Genomic DNA, 17558 nt, shown 5'->3' with positions numbered 1-17558 from the left:
CAGTCTAATTATATTAAATACAACTAACTAGAATGAGAAAAGTTATAAATGACTACATAAAGGTGTTCAGTCTAATTTGTCATATGTTTCTTAAGCCTTCATTATTGTTCTTTTTTTATTGATCTGAATGACTATAAATGACCAAAACCAGATAACCAGTTAACCCCTAATTTACGAAGGTTTTTATTACAGAGCTCTTAGACTGACTCTTTCACTCTGCCTTCTGCATTCTTGCATGCAGAACCCTACTCCTGACTTAAGACCTGTTCTAGAAAATCTACTTTTTGATTCATGAAGATGTGTATGTACCTCTAGAGCTATTTCAGATTTCTTTTTTGTGAAACATGTTGTTTATTCAACAAATGCCTTATGAGTACCCAAATGTGCCAGACATAATTTTAGACACACTGATGTACTAAAATATCAAAGTCAGATGTGTTATGCATTTTCACAGAATCTTTAATTCCATGAGGTTCTCAGGAGGTACCAGTATAGCTGTGAATTAATTTGTGCATGTGGAAATAGCCTTTGGCCAAAAACAGTACATTTTAATCTGATACTGGTGTTTTTTTAAATGATCACAGAATCTGTGCCTATCACTTGAACTTTCTTAGCACATAGCTGATGGCTTTTTATGGTTCTCAAATAGGGACAGCCTAACAGATGCTGAGAATGGTGACATGCAGCTGCAAGCCCAGCGTGCGTTCACCACCAGGAGGCAGATATCCGAGGAAACAGAAAGTCCTGAGAACCGAGACTCTTCCGAGGTATACGCGTTTTCTTGTTCTGGGTGATGGGCTCGTGTTCTGGCCGTTAAGTATGTGTGGCTCAGTCGTCTTCTGTTCGTTTTAGAACTGGGAAATTATAAGAGAGGATGAAGCCGCCGTGTGCGGCAGTCAGGCCTTCCTGTCGCCTGCACCATCCAGGAGCGCGGATGTTCAGACTCATCTTGCGGACGAACTGAATGCCAGACTTGCTGTCTCTGGAAATTCAGCCACTAGCCAGCCGGGATCCAGCTCAGTAAGATGCTCTTAGATTCTGTTGTAACTTCAGCATTTTGTAGTACACGTATGATTCTGCTCAACACCTTTTACCTGACATTTTAAGTGGTACATTTTAATAGGTGAGAGATTTGGAAACTTTACAGCATGATCATTTTACAAATATCCCCACTAATAGTATGAAACAGAGCCATGGGTAGTCCAGATTGTCACTGGGGTCTACATGTTCGCTATGGCAATGCCCTCTGGCCAAAACCCACCAGGAGCACACTTGTAAATGAACAAGTTGGGTTCAAGGAGGAACACACAGCCATCAGCGTTTTGGCAAGAGCGTGCGAGAAAAGACTTGGAGGATTTGGGTCTACACATGTGGTTTTGAGGAGAGTTTACACAGGTGGGACTTTGTTGTACATTGGTTGCTGTCAGGAAGCAGGAGGAATTCTGTGATTGTTTGTATATTAGTCTACATTTCGTTACTTTAACTAAAATACTCGAGGAGCTTCTTGGGAAAGAAACGGTTGATTTCAGCTTACAGTTAAGGTTACGGTTCAGGATCGGGAAGCTCTGTAGCCTGGAGTCTGATGGAGATTGGACATGGCAGATATGGAGAAATGATTACAGGGTGAGCCAGGAAGCAGAGAGAGAAGCCAGGCCGAAACTTGAACTTAGAATTATTAAACAACCCAGGGCTGAAGTTGTGGCATGCTGGGTAAAGCCATTGCCTACAATGCCAGCATCCCATGTGGGGGCCCGTTCCAGTCCCAGTTGCTCCACCTCTCTGCTATGGCCTGGGAAAGCAGTGAAGGATGGTCCAAGTGCTTGGGCCCCTCTACCCATGTGGGAGACCCAGAAGAAGCTTCTGGCTCCTGGCTTCTGCCTGGCCCAGTCCTGGCTATTGCAGCCATTTGTGAAGTGAACCAGCAGATGGAAGATCTCTTTGTCTATCTCTTCATCTCTCTGTTTCTCCTTCTTTCTCTATAACTTTGCCTTTCAAATAAAGAAAATCTTTAAAGATTAATAATAAGAAAAATAATAATAACCAACCCTCTTGTGAGAACCATCCTGCGAGGGTATGCCCCCAGTGACCTAAACCCCTCCCACCAGACCTGCCTCTTAGATGCCATAATTAGATCAAGGCTCCACCCTTCATCCATTAGGCATTGACATGACAACATCAGGTTTTTATATTTTTTTAATTTTTTATTTCCCCCTGAAACCTTTTATTTAAGGAATACAAACTTCATTTCATAAATACAACTTTAGGAATATATTGAGTCTTCCCACCATACCTACACTCCCACCCTTCTTACTCCTCCCTCTCCTGTTCCCTTTCTTATTTTTTACTAAGATCTATTTTCAGTTAACTTTATGTACATATGATTAACTCTATATTAAGTAAAGAGTTCAACAAATTGCATGAAAAAAAACTGAAAAACTGTTCCTCAACAGTCAAGACAAGAGCTATTCAAAGTCATTGCATCTCAAAGTGTTAATTTCACTTCTATAGATAACCTTTTAGGTGCTCTATTAGTTATCACAGATCAGGGAGAACATATGGTATTTGTCCCTTTGGGTCTAGCTTATTTCACTAGGTATATTGTTTTCCTGTTTCATCTATTTTGTTGCAAATGACAGGATCTCATTTTTTTACCACTGTGTAGTATTCCATAGTGTACATATCCCATAATTTCTTTATAAAGTATTCATTTGATGAATTTGGGTTGATTCCATATCTTCAGTATCGTGAATTGAGCTGCAGTAAACATGGAGGTGCAGATAATTCTTTCATATGCTGATTTCATTTCCCTTGGGTAAATTCTCAGGAGTGGAATGCCTGGGTCATATAGTAGGTCTGTATTCAGATTTCTGAAGTGTCTCCGTACTGTCATCCATAGTGGCTGTACCCACCAACTGTGGATTAGGGTTCCTTTTTCCCCACATCCTCGCCAGCACTTGCTGTTTGTTGATTTCTGTATGATAGCCATTCTAATGGAGGTGAGGTGAAACCTCATTATAGTTTTGATTTGCATTTCCCTGATGGCTAGGGATCCTGAACGTTTTTTTCATGTGTCTTTTGGGCATTTGGATTTCCTCTTTTGAAAAATGTCTGTTTAAGTCTTTTGTCCATTTCTTAACTGGGTTGTCTGTTTTGTTGTTTAGTTTCTTGATCTTTTTATAAATTCTGGTTATTAATTCTTTATCAGTTGCATACTTTGCAAATAATTTCTCCCATTCTATTGGTTGCCTCTTCACTTTGGTGAGTGTTGTGCAGTGCAGAAACTTCACAATTTGACGTAATCCCATTTGTCAATTTTGGCTTTGATTGCTTGTGCCTCTGGGCTCTTTTCTGAGAACTCTTTGCCTATGCCAATGTCCTGCAGGGTTTCCCCGATGTTCTGTAATAATTCAATGGTAGGCAACATCAGTTTAAACAGTCTGCATAAATTTTAAAGAGACAAGTCCTACTTAACCCACAATAGTGTATCTCAGATCTTACCTGTTGTGACGCTAAGGCTATGATTGATAAAGAACAATCCTCATGTTCTCCAGGAAAGGCTGATATTTGGTGATTGGTGGCTTTGAGAGTGCTCCTGTTCTGTCTGTGTTCAGACTTATTATGGAATTGTCTTGATCTTGTCTTCATCCTACCAGACAGTGCCAGGCCAGCTCCTGCATGTCTTTCTCACCTATCATGAAGTTTACAATTCTATCACAGACGCTGCCAAACACATGTGTCAATTGTTGGTGATTATTCTGACCACACAAAGGGAGAGAGGACATTCTTCAGTCCAGCAACCCCTATAAAAGTTGTTATCTGCAGGGTCCAGAAACAGGTATCACAGCATCACTGCCATGATGAGATCTTTGTGCCTAATTCTTTAATCTCTGTTAATCTGTTATCAAAGGAGATTCAGTAGAAGACAAATATTTTCTGAGCACACTGTGGTTGATTCTCTGGGTTCCTTGTCTGACTTAATTCATAAGTATTTACAGAGGGCCGACCAAATATGCAAGATACTATGTGCTAGTTACTGGGGATACTGAGTTAAATAAAGCAAAGTACCCTGCCCTCACGGAACTTTAGTGCAGGGGTCAGCAGTCCACAGCCTTCGGGCCAAAACAACAGCATATTACCATAAATGAAGTTTCCTTGCGATACAGCTGTGTCCATTTACTTTAGTGTTGCCTGTGGCTGGCTTTCACACTGTATTGTCAGTGTTGACCAGATGGCCCTCAGCAAATAAGATAGTATTTCAAAAAGTTGGGGGGCAGGTGTTATAGCCCAGCTTGGGATGCCTACATTCTGTAGAGCATCTAGGACTGAATCCTGCCTCCACCTCTCCTTCCAATCCAGCTTTCCTCTAATGTTTCCTGGGTGGCAGTAGATGATGGCCCAAGCTCTTGAGTCCTTGCCACTGTCGTGGGATAACCTGGGTGGATTCCTGGCTCCTGGCTTTTTCCTGGCCCAGCACAGCTGTTTCGGGCATTTGGGAAGTGAACTGTCAGACCAAAATCTGTCTGTCTCATTCCCTGTTACTCTGCCTTTCAAATAAAAATTTAAAAATAATATGGGTTTTACAAACTTTTAAAAATATTTTAGATATTTTATTTGATAGAGTTTCAGAGAGAGAGAGAGGTGTCTTCCATCTGCTGGTTCACTCCCTTAATGGCCATAATGAACAGAGCTGGGTCAGACCAAAGCTAGGGCCCCAGGGGCTTCATCCGAGTCTCCCCTTGGGTGTAAGGGCCCAAGCTCTTGCACCATCTTCTGCTGCTTTCCCAGGCCATAGCAGAGAGCTGAATCAAAAATGGAGCAGCCAGGACTCGAACCGGTGCCCTTATGGGATGTCAACATCACAGATGGCAGCTTTTTCTGCTATGCCGTGGCACTAGCCCCAATTTTTTTTTAAAGAAAAGATTTTGCTTATTTTATTCGATAGGTAGAGTTACAGAGAGAGAGAGAAGACTAAGCAAACTTTTTAGAAAATTTTTAATTTATCTGAAAGGTAGAGACAGACAGACACAAAGATGTTTCCATCGACTCAATATAATTTTTTACCCCAAAGATCATCTTGTGCCTGGTTCTAGATAACTTGCTTTTTTCACTTGCCATGTCTTAGACATCGAACCATTTCAGTAAATAGAGATGTACTCCATTTAAAACCAACCAAAACAGTCCTCAAACTCTGGCATGTTCCATTGTCCAGGTAATCCTTAAGGTATTTCACCCTTTCCTGTGTGATAGATTATTTACAGTTCTTTACTATTATAAAGGTTGACATCATTAAAAAACCGGATATTTCAGAGAGTAACAACAGCCAAGGAAAGAAAGACAGGAATTCCATTCCGGGAATGCTTAGGGCGCAGGTGGTGAGGCTGAGGCAAGGAAGAGGCCGGCTCTGCTGGAACACTGAGTTGTGGGCTGGGATTTCGTCCTGGCGGCTGCTGGCGGCGGCCAGGGGCAGCGGGCACTCCTAGGAATGACGGGTCGCATCCACGCGGCTGAACGCGTGCTTTGGCCGCAGCCTGTGGTATGGAGAATGCACTGGAGGAAGGAAAACTTGAAACCGGGAGGCCTTCAAGGACCCTGGTGCCATAATGCTCAAGGTGACAAAGGATGAAAACTTGAAAGAAAAAAAAAAACCCGACTTGAGCTGAAATGGAGGGGGACTTAGCGCTCCTGCAGGAATCCCAGAGAAGGAACACGTTGGAGAGGGTGCGGATGGGGAATCCGGAGGCCGTTTTGGATCCTTAGTGGAGGGGGTGTGTGTTAGACATGCCAGGCAGGGTTCGGGGAGGCAGCGCAGCCCTGGGGTAGACGTGGAGAGGCATTGGCGCAGGGCCAGGCGTGGCTTAGGGGCTGCGCGTCCTCGCCTGGCTCCTTCACTTGCAAGGTGCCATTGCCAAACCAGGATCTAAGTGTCCTTGCTTTGTTTCTGTTTCACAAGAATCATTCCAGCAGAAGAGGCAGCTTACAAGCCTACACTTTTGAGGAACAGCCTACGCTTCCTGTGGTGAGTATCCTCTGCCCCCACCGCCGGTCGGTAAACTAAAGTCAGCGACTGAGGTGGTGCTTGGCCGAGCAGTGACAATGCATTAGGATGCCTACGACCCCCATGGGAGTGCCCGGGTTCAAGTCTCAGCTCTGCTCCCAATTCCAGGTTCCTGCCAAGGTGGACCCCAGAGATTAGCTGTGATGACTCAGGAAGTTGGATGCCTGCCACCCACAGGGAGATCCCAAATTGATTTCCCAGCTCTGTGTTTCCAGTGGCCAGGTCTTGGCTAATTGAGAGCATCTGGGAAGTGAACCAGTGGATGGGAATTCTGTGTGTGTATTTGGCTGTTGGTGTCCTCTCCTCTCTTTCTTTCTATTTTCTTTCTCTCTCTTCACTCAAATTTTTAAAATTAAAAAAGCAACACTGAAGTCAAGTGCCAGTGCTGTGGGTGAGACCTGGGCTTGTCGCCTGAAGCTCTGTGCTGGCTGGGGGGGTCTTCTCCCTCCTCCTCAGTGGTATGCTTAGCCCCGCCCTGACGCAGCCTGGACCTTTAGAACAGATGTTGAAGGGGCCGGCATTGTAGCACAGCACATTAGGCCAGCACTTGAGGTCCTCACATCCCATATCAGAGTGCTGGGTCATGTCCCAGCACTTCACTTCCAATCCAGCTCCCTGCTCATGGACCTGGGAAGTAGTTGCCTTTGGCTCAAGCAATTGAGTTCCTGCCACTGAGCTGGAAGACCCAGATACGGAGTTTCTGCCTCCTGGCTTCAGCCTGGCCAAACCCCAGCAGTTGAGACCATTTAGGGAGTGAGCCAGTAGATGGAAACTGTCTCTCCCCCGCACCATCACTCTGCCTTTAAAAAACATAAACAGATAAAAAGAACTTCATACCTGGACTGTTGATTCCCTTTTGGTCTCCAGTGGCCATCCTCTTAACCTCAGTCACATCTCATTTCTCTGAGTTTACCTCTCACTTACATCATCCCTATTTTTTCTTAAATCAAATTAAAACTTCCAGGCTTTTCAACTCACCCTTCTTTCGTTAAAATTTTTTTTTTAAATTTTTTAGTTTATTTAGTTGAAAGAGTTACAGAGAGAGAAAGAGAGGAGTGAGCTTCCATCTGCTGGTTCACTCCCCAAGTGCCCAAAACAGCCAGGAGTGAGCCAGGCTGAAGCCAGGAGCATGAAACTCCATCTGGGTCTCCACCTGGGTGACAGGGACCTGAGCATTTGAAGCATCTCCCAGACGCTGTCTCCCAGAGCAGCCCTGCTTCCTTAACTCCCCACAGAAACGTCCTGCTGCCTTCGTCCCATCTGAGCCTCTCACCAACAGGCTGTTTCCACGGACGGATTCTCTCCTCCCTCCAATCAGTGCACACTGGCGCCTCTCACCTTCAAATAGCCTCCTTGCTTTTTTTCACCAGTCATTGGTAATTTTGAAAATTGGGCTCTGTTTCTGCTTTTGTCAAAGTTCCCACATAGAACCTCAAAGTCTCCAAAGGACTCAGTCACTCACCTGTCCCCAAATGAGAGCCATGCCGTAAGAGAGGGACCCACGTCCTAGGCTGAGGAAGGAGGATGTTCCTGCCTGTGCAGTCCTGGCCCAGTCAGCACTGCCCACCACCAAGAGGGCCAGTGCCTCCCGGAGACCGCCCTCGGCAGCTTACTGTGACTTAGTGTCACTGGGCTGGCCTCCTCCCTTAGCCCAGAGGCTGCTCAGGCAGAGATTGTGGTGTTTCTCCCACTGCACCTGTAATGTGCTCCATACGGCACAAATGTTGCATTTCCCATTGATTGGCCGGCACTCATCCAAGAAATGGGGTCATTTTTGAGATTCGTATTTTGTTTGTTTCAAAGACAGAGCAGTAGAGACAGAGGGAGAGTTAGGGAGATCTTCGATCCACTGGTTCACTCCCCAAATGGCAACAACAACCAGAGTCAGGCCAGGCTGCAAGCCAGGAGGAGCCAGGAACTCCATCCAGGTCTCCCACATGGGTTGCCAGGGCCAAAGCACTGGGGCCATCATCTGCTGCCTTCCCAGGCATGTTAGCAGGAAGCTGGATCAGAGGGAGGATAGCCAGGACTTGAATCCATGCTCCCTTGGGGGATGCCAGTGTTGCAGGTGGCAGCTAACTCACTGTGCCACAACACTGGCCCCCTTGAAATAGTTTTTAAGTATACCATGTGAGCAGCAGCGGTTAGGGCAAATTTATTTCTTATGTATGGTAAAAGCTATTCCCGTGCCGCCTTCTCATACTACACTGGTTGGTTTTACAGATTTCTTGAGTTTTGGAACTTGATCCTGTCACACATACATCACTACATGTGAAATTTAAAAGCTGTCCCCTCACCCCGCATCCTTGCTTCAGTACCTGCATCTTCTCTCAGTCCCAAGAGACCCCTCGCGTCTGTTCTCTGCAGCTGTAGTTGACGTTTCATACAGAGGGAGTCAGAGCCTGCTGTCCCGGGTGCCTGGCCCCTCACGCAGCGTGATGTTTTTCAGATCCATCCACGTTATTGCACGTCTTGGTAGTCCCTGGTAGCCCCCCTCCCATATTACTGCATCCCATTTAGTCGCCTGCTAAAAGAAGTGTGGGAACCTGGGCAACATGGAATTCCATGGTGTGCCATCTAACACTCCATCATGTTTGTCAGTGAGGTGCTGACAGCTGCCGTGTGCCTCATAAGCAGTGGCCCCAGCGAAGAGCCTGGCGGTGGTGGTCTTCACGGTGTCAGGCACTTTAGGGGAGACAAGCCAACTGACAAAAAGAGGGCGGGCATTCAGCGCAGTGGTTAGGATGCCACTTTGGACACCTGCATCCCATCGTGCAGTGCTTGGTTGGAATGCCAGCCCTGTTGTTGATTCCAGGTTCCTACAGATGTAAGCTCTGGAAGGCTCAAGTACTTGAGTCCCTGCCACCCACACGGAAGACCCAAGTGAAGTTCCTTGCTCCTGGCTTTAGCCTGGCCCAGCCCCTGTTGTTGTAGATACTTGGAGAGTGAACCCAAAGGGAAGAATACCCCCCCACACACCCCTTACTCTGTCCCCCCCTCCCTTCCTCTTTCAAATAAATAAAAATATTTAAAAATCAGTACCAAAAAGAAGGCCAAACCTGGGACTATTTTAAGTAAACCTGGAAATAATGATACTTTTCTTTACTCCTTTGTAACACATAGCATTTCCTTACCCTTATAGAAACAAGACAAGGGTAGCTTTTGACTTGGCATGGACGTATTTATTCCATTGATTATATGCAATATACGTTAGCAACTTGTGTCCGTTTTTTAAGCTTCAGTGTACTCCTCAGCAGAATGGGCCAGTTTTAGCAATTATCATGAAGTTTTGTGTTGGGCTTGAATGTCATGAGGTATGTTAAAGCATTTAGGATGTGGTGGTTACTGCTTTGTTAGTGATGTTATTATTTATTAGTCATATGCTTTATTAGTGATGTTATTAGATTAGTTATTAGTGCTGTTATTATCTATGCTATTTTCTTCCCAAGTGAAATGCATACACTTTATGTTGTACATGCTAAGATGATTTAGAATATGTTTTATTTTACTAAATTAAACATATATAATTTGTGCATTTTCCATTGTAGTAATGGAAAATAAAATGTGCTTCATTCTAAAAGAGCTAGCACTGAAGGAATGTGGTACTCTTTCAAGGATTTTTGTGAATATTTCATTGTTCTTTATTCTTCACTTAAGCTTTTGCCTACTTCATCTGGACTACCGCCAGGTTGGGAAGAAAAACAAGACGAAAGAGGACGATCATACTACGTAGATCACAATTCCAGGACAACAACCTGGACAAAGCCTACTGTACAGGTGCCTGCAGTCTGTGAACTTGTTTTTGATAGAATTTGAAGTGCACACTGGATACTTCTAGCACCTTCTAATTGCAATCAACCCTTGGCAGGGATAAAGGATTGATTCCGGGAGCCCTGTGGATACTGAAATCCATGAATGTTCAAATGCCTTTTAATAACTGGCACATTTGGATGTAACCTACGCACATCCTCTAAATCATCTCTAGATTGTTTATAATACCTAGTGCAGTGTAAATGCTAGGCAAATAATTGTCATAATATATTGTTAAGGGACAATTAAGGGCAAAGGAGGAATGTCCGTACATGTTCAGTACTGATCAGGTTTTTTTTTTAATGTATTGAATCCATGGTTGATTGAATCCTTAGGGAGTGGCCGACTGGAGTTAGTTTTTGGCATTGATGCTAAGTGTCTACCTTTTCCTGTGGGTCTGTCATGCACATGAATTGTCACTGATTATTGCATAAAACAGGTCCAGTAGGGACTAAAAGGACACAGTAAATGACCCACTCCATTGGATGCTTTTGTAATTTGAATCTTTATCATCATTATTTTCCTAGACAATGATCTCAGTGATGAATATTTTTAAAAATTAATGCTTTGTCCTTGGCAAAAGTGAGCACATTTGGTTGTACTTCCCAGTAAATGATTCACAAAACACTGAATCTCATCAGCCTTTTCTCATTGAGCGTTTTTAACAAGGAACAGCGTAGCGAGTACTGCAGCAAATACCTGTAGAGTCAGCACCCCGAAACGACCACCGTGTTCATTTCAAGATGGTTTCTTTTTTATTAAAGTCCTGCAGATAAAGCTAAACTTGTAGCCATGCCCTGGCCCTGTTCCCCAGGGGATCCACCGCCTCGGACTGTGTGTTCACCCAGCCTATTTTAAATACGTACACAGAGAGCTAAACAATGCAAAATGTTGCTCAAGTCCATGTGTTTCACACTTTGCATGGGTGTCATGCAGTGTAAGTTTAAATCCCTTTTTGCCCAAAATTGTTTTAAAGCCCTATCCATGTCACTATAAATAGTTCTAGTATGTTTCTGCTAACTGATGATTAATGTAACGTCCCATCATGTGACTGTATCATGTTTTGATTATCCATTTCTATAGAGGCTATTTGCCATTCATTTTGTTTACCCAACTCTGGAACCCACTTCTGTGTATGGAGCATGATCCAGTCTGTGCGTCCCGGGAAAGCACAAACAACCTCCTGGTGTAGACAGGACAGCCCCACCCCGGCAACAGGGGTGCACGGTTTCCTCAGTCAGATGCACTGTGACAGACTGACTGTCAGCTACCATCTTACTGCTGAAGAATTAGCTCAAAAATGATAAATCGCTACAAAAGCAAGGTTTGACAGAACACTTCCAGAAATTTTGATAACTACAAAAATGTTGCTGGAAAATTAACTACAGTTGCAAACAAGCCTCAGATGTTTGGGTCCCATGTATAAGTGTCTGCTGTCACCTTTTGAACCGCAGTTATTTGTGAGTCTTCTGTAAAATATTACAGCATGGTTTAATTCGTGCACTAGGCCACAGTGGAGACCAGTCAGCCGTCATTAAGCCAGAGCTCGCCCGCCGGCCCCCAGGCGCAGGTGCCTCCCGGAGACTCGGCACAGCAGGTGCCCCAGCTGGCGGAAGTGGAGCAAGGATTCCTCCCCAAGGGCTGGGAAGTCCGGCACGCGCCCAACGGGAGGCCGTTCTTTATTGACCACAACACCAAAACCACCACCTGGGTAACTCTCCTACTCTGCAGTTCAGATTCCTCGCGGTCTCTCAGTGTGCGTTTAGTGTGACCGGCCTTCCCTAGTATTAATTAAAGAGGTGTTGAATTCCTAGTATTATTTGTATTCAAGGCACACTTGTGTCTCTTTTTAATTGTTTTGTTTAATTATTATGCAGTGTTCATATATACTTCCCACAGCCAGTTTTTTAGTTCACTAGCTACAATGCATAGGAAGATACTCAGTGATAATCCTTTACTCTTATGTGAGACTTCATAGATCAAAAATACTGCTGAATCCATACCTCATTTATTTTTTAAAAGATTTATTTTTATTTATTTGAAAGAGTTACAGAGGAAGGTAGAGACAGAGAAGTCTTCCATCTGCTGGTTCACTCCCCAGATGGCTGCAGTGGCTGGAGCTGCGCCGATCCGAAGCCAGGAGCTTCTTCCAGGGCTCCCACATGGGTGCAGGGACCCAAGGACTTGGGCCATCTTCCACTGCTATCCCAGGCCATAGCAGAGAGCTGGATCGGAAGAGGAGCAGCCGAGGCTAGAACCTGCGCCCATATGGGATGTCAGTGCCTCAGGACAGGGCCTCAACCTGCTGTGCCACAGCGCTGGCCCATACCTCATTTAGTAGCAGAACTACCTGCAAGGCTAGGTCAAACAAGTATTTACATTTTAAAATAATGTTTTACATTGTAGAGTTGTTGGTGACCGGTAATAGTAAAATTATGTAAAATTAGCAAATGAGGCCAATATAGCTTAAATGAAACAAATAGTCTAATACATGACATAATGAAATACTATTAAAGTAATTTCATATATATAATCCAAATAAATTGAACTTTATTCTTGTTTTAAAAGAATCTGAGTTAAATAACCTTTTGGGGCTTATATCTCTGTCTTTCCAAAATATTAATAAGTTTGAACATAAAGGTACCAAAAAGTGTTTTGGAGCTAAGAAAGAACATGCAGTCCAATTTAATGTCCCATTCTCTCACCATTTTTTTTTTACAAGATTTATTTATTTATTTGCAAGTCAGAGTTCAGAGAGAGGAGAGGCAGGGTGGGGGGGTCTTCCATTCTATGGTTCACTCCCCAATTGGCCGCAACAGCCAGAGCTGTGGGGATCTGAAGGCAGGAGCCAGGAGCCTCCTCCGGGTCTCCCACATGGGTGCAGGGACCCAAGAACTTGGGCCATCTATTGTTTTGCCGGGCCATAGCAGGGAGCTGGATTGGAAGTGGAGCAGCCAGGTCTCAAACCCGCGCCCATATGCGATGCCGGTGCTTCAGGCCAGGGCGTTAACCCACTGCGCCACAGCACTGGCCCCCCCACCAGTTTTTATGTTTAGAAAAGCCCTCTGTAATGACCCAGTTCCCAGAGAGTAAGGCAGAACCCTTGTTCGGTTCCTGTGGAAGAGAGGATCAGTATGAAGTGACTCTCATCCATCCCTTTAATTCTGTAGCTTGATGCTGGTACGTTGTAGAAGGAGAAATTGTTATATCACAGATTAAGGAAATCAGATATAATAGATTGTAGTTAAAAGAGAATATTTTAGATATGCATTGCTATTCAAAGGTGTGTTCATAGAGCAACTTTCATAATTTTCAAATTTGTGTGTGTATGTTTTGTTCTTTATTTACTCTGCCGAAAAAAGGAAGATCCAAGATTGAAAATTCCAGCTCATCTGCGAGGAAAGGCACCACTTGATTCATCCAGCGATCTGGGGCCTTTACCTGTAAGTGTACAGAACTGCCACTGACCCAGCCTGGCAATCTCGAACATTTTCTATTCGGAACATAGTGGTTCTTTAATCATTGTAATTAAGGTCATTATTAAAGCATTAATGGCTTCTAAGAATGGAATATGCAAATTAAACTAGACATATGACCAATGCTGTCTTTCCACCTATACATCTGAAACTCTTCCTAAAACATTTGAAATGCATTCTTAATTACAGCCAGGATGGGAAGAGAGGACTCACACAGATGGAAGAATATTCTACATAAATCACAGTATGTACAAAGTGATTTTTCATTACGTTTTTTTGTGACAATTGAAGTTTGTGCCTGAGAAAAAGACAGCTTTTTGTTTTCTTCCCTTCAGATATTAAAAAAACACAATGGGAAGACCCTCGGTTGCAGAATGCAGCCATCACCGGACCAGTAAGTCTCTCTGTGTCAGGGTGCGCTGATGGGGGTGTCCTCTCAGCTCTTTCTGCCTGTTTCTTCGAGGGTGTAGCCCCACAGGCACTGAGAGGGAAGCATGCTTGCCCCGCTGTCCTCTCCCCACTGGGCCTACTCCAGGCCTTACTTAGTTGAAAAGGTAGAGTAAAGCCCACTGTCCTCACGCTGTGCTGTAGCCTTGATGGGCCAGTGAGCCAGACAGAGAGCTGCAGCCCTGGGCTGCTGAGCCGAGGCTGAGATCCGCCATTGTCTAAGAAACAACGTTGACGGCCCTCAGCGCATCAGACAGGTGCCATAGTGGGCCAGGGTGAGGAAGCACCTGCGCTCTTTTAGCTCCTGGGTCAGGTCTTGAACTTTTTGGCAACAGTCACTGTAGATGCCCCTGGGTGAGGCACACTCGGGCTTTCACATGGCTGTTGTCATGTATTGTGATTGTGCTCTTGGGTCAGGTTAGGGAGAGGGAAGTCAGTGTCCTCCCTGGCACAGCTCCTTTTCTCCTTTCCTGCCTCACAAAAATAAGTAAAACTGAAGATACGGTTCTTTTAAATCACTTTGTAGTATCTTCATGTGCAGTTTTAAAATAATGGATAAAAAAGGCAGCTCCTCAGAGTTCAAGGGAAAAGTACATTTTTCAAATTGTTCCTTTAATGGAGAAATCACTGTGAAAGTCCTTTTAGAAATGGAAAATTTTGTTTCTAATATTTCTCTACTTGGAAGAAATTTCCTGTTTCTGGCATGTTGCATTTCAAGAATATTGCATGATGAAAATTACAGCCATAGGAATTGCTGAGCAAAACTTTACCTTAAACAGAGAAATTAATTTTTTTAAGTTTTGTCTTTGTTTTCCTTCAAACTAAACTTTTCTTTCCAATAATCTCTTCTAATGCCTTTAGCTTATGTTCATAAAATACCCAGAAGGAAACTTTATAAATTGTTCCAGAATGAAAACAACCTAAACTTTCTTTATTTTTCCAAATTTTTTCAACTGAAGGCAGTGCCCTACTCCAGGGATTACAAAAGAAAGTATGAGTTCTTCCGAAGAAAGTTGAAGAAGCAGGTTAGTGACAACTTACAATGTGTATCATTATAGAGGTCAAGGGTAACGGGAAATGCATTTTTAAGAGTAGCAGAGAATGTGCTCTGTGTTTATAACCTGGAGTGAATAATTTCTCGCAGGAAAAGGGTGCTTTTTTTTCTTGGTAGCTGTTATAGGATCATTAGAGACCTTAATTATTTTATAGCTCTATTTATTTTTCAAGATATTTTGCAACATTCGGAAATCATATTAGAAGTGTGTTTTAAAGGGCTGTAACCTGGCGTACCCTCCTGGGATGTGTGGGGCTTGGTTTCTGAAGAATGAGCGAGAGTAGCTCAGAAGATTATCTTCTGGCCTCGTCTTTGATTGTGTTGGAGGACCTGCTGGATTCCTGCTCTGCGTGTACTGCTGTTTTCCAGTAGCAGTCATTCATTCTCTGCAGCTTCACGTATCACACATAAGCACACATTTGTATATAAAAATACAGCTGTGAGTGGAATCGTGGTCATTATCATCTTGTGCTGATCAGACATGGTTATTGTATTTTTCCATCACCGCAGATTACATTTGGAACTCAGCTCATTTCCCCCTCTATTTTATTTCTCTTGGTGTCTACCATTTTCAATGCCTTTCCACTTTGCTCATCCTTTCCCTCCTTTACCTGCAGGTTAGGAATACCACCACTAGGTGGCGATGTTGAGTTATGCGTTCTTATTGACTAAGCCGGAAGCCTGCTTCCCCAAAGATTAAGATGGTGGATCTGCAATTACAGAATTTTCATCCAAAATTTTAACAGAGAGCAGGCACTGGCCTACCAGTAAAGACACCCACGTTCCATATCAGAGTACCTGGATTCAATACCTGCAGCTCCTGACTCCAGCTTTCTGCCACAGCAGATCTGGGAGTGACAGCTCCAGTACCTAGGTTCCTGCTACCCATGTGGGAGACCGGGCTTGAGTCTCGGGCTTCCTGCTCCGGCCCAGCCCAGTGGGCCACTGCAGGCATTCGGGGAGTGAACAGTGGGTAGGAGATGCTTCTCTCTCTCTCTCTCTCTCTCTCACTCCTGCCTCTCAGATAAAAATTTAAAAATTTATTTTAATCTTAACAAAAATGAAATGAGAGTTTTCTTTTTACGTGCAGCTATTTTATGGCCTAATAAAATACTTACATATCAGCAACCTTTTACATTCATCTTAAAAAATAACTTCATGGCCTGCGCCGCGGCTCACTAGGCTAATCCTCCGCCTGTGGCACAGGCACACCGGGTTCCAGTCCCCGTTGGAGCGCTGGTTCTGTCCCGGTTGCCCCTCTTCCAGGCCAGCTCTCTGCTGTGGCCCGGGAGTGCAGTGGAGGATGGCCCAAGTGCTTGGGCCCTGCACCCCATGGGAGACCAGGAGGAAGCACCTAGCTCCTGGCTTCGCATCGGCGCAGCGCGCCGGCCACAACACACTGGCCGTAGCGGCTATTGGGGGGTGAACCAATGGAAAAGGAGGACCTTTCTCTCTGTCTCTCTCTCTCACTGTCCACTCTGCCTGTCAAAAAAAAAAACAAAAAAAAAAAAACAAAAAAACAAAAAGCACTTCATATCAGAATTACTCATTGCTCTGGAAAGTTTACTGCTCCTAGGGCTTGAGATTTAAATATTTATTATTTTTGTGGTAAATGCTTTTATTCTCTAAAAACGATTGTATTTTTTTTTAACTGGAGGTTCAGGGAGAAAGCTACCATCCACTGGTTCACTCCCCCAAATGCACACAACAGATGGAGCTGGGCCAAGCCAAAGACAGGAGCTGGAACTCAATCATAGTCTCCCAGAGACCCAACGACTTGAGCCCTTAGAGTGTGCGTTAGCAGGAAGCTGGGGTCAGAACAGAGCCGGGATTCCAGGATGGGATGTGGGCATCTCAAGCAGCGTCTTAATCACTAGGCCAGACGCCCACCCCTAAGTGTTTTTGTTCTTAACAAGAATGTGCTCACGGAGCAGAAGCACCAGCTTCTGCGTTGCGGCTGTGAACAGTTACCTTGCCACACATCTAACTGTCAGTGTCTTCTAGGCAACAGGAGGTAAGAGACAAGTCCTTATTAACAGGCCGCAGAATACACACAGCACAATGAAGGCAGTAATACTTACTGAACTCTTACCGCATACCAGGCATTCTTCTTAGGATAAATGTAGTATTCATCTAACCTCTACAATAACTCTGTAAGGAAGGGGCTGTTACCACATTCTACAGGCGAGAAAACTGAGGCACGAGGAAGCTAGGCAATGTGATGAAGTCTCACTAGGTAGAAAAGCCAGATTCATGGGCCGGTGCTGTGGCTCAGCGGGTTAAAGCTGTACCCCGCAATGCCAGCATCCCATATGGGAGCAGGTTCAAGTCCCAGCTGTTCTACTTCTGATCTGGCTCTCTGCTAATGCACCTGGGAAGGCAACAGGGGATGGCCCAAGTCCTTGGGTCCCTGCACCCACGTGGAGACCCAGAAGAAGCTTCTGGCCCCTGGCCTCAGCCTGGTCCAGCCCTGGTCATTGCAGCCATTGAGGGAGTGAACCCAGCGGATGGAAGATCCCGCTCTGTCTCTTCTCTCTCTGTAACTCTGCCTCTCAAATGAATAAATAAATCTTATAAAGAAAGAAAGAAAAAAGCCAGATTCAGACAAATGGTTTCACTTCAAGAGCCAACATTCCTGACCAGCGTGACATAAGTCGGTGATCTAGAGAGAAACTTTGTTCAGAAAACACCCAGAATGCCACAGTGGTACCTAAAG

At 44.4% G+C, this 17558-nt stretch overlaps 1 protein-coding gene across 5 annotated transcripts in view; it reads left to right on the top strand.

Annotated features, from left to right (window-relative positions):
* NEDD4 (NEDD4 E3 ubiquitin protein ligase) overlaps positions 1–17558 on the top strand; it is a 147107-nt gene that overhangs the window by 110017 nt on the left and 19532 nt on the right. For all 5 annotated transcript variants that reach the window (XM_051821964.2, XM_051821966.2, XM_051821965.2 and 2 more), the window contains 9 exons: positions 650–767; positions 853–1020; positions 5951–6016; positions 9713–9832; positions 11373–11576; positions 13228–13308; positions 13531–13585; positions 13677–13735; positions 14748–14813. In XM_051821964.2, the coding sequence (XP_051677924.1) occupies positions 650–767; positions 853–1020; positions 5951–6016; positions 9713–9832; positions 11373–11576; positions 13228–13308; positions 13531–13585; positions 13677–13735; positions 14748–14813 (937 nt within the window). The remainder of the gene's footprint in view (positions 1–649; positions 768–852; positions 1021–5950; positions 6017–9712; positions 9833–11372; positions 11577–13227; positions 13309–13530; positions 13586–13676; positions 13736–14747; positions 14814–17558) is intronic.

This window comes from Oryctolagus cuniculus, chromosome 12 (genome assembly GCF_964237555.1).
Source record: "Oryctolagus cuniculus chromosome 12, mOryCun1.1, whole genome shotgun sequence".
Lineage (NCBI taxonomy): Eukaryota > Metazoa > Chordata > Mammalia > Lagomorpha > Leporidae > Oryctolagus > Oryctolagus cuniculus.
Note: the sequence above shows the minus strand (reverse complement) of the source record. Positions and strands in the feature narration are given on the sequence as shown.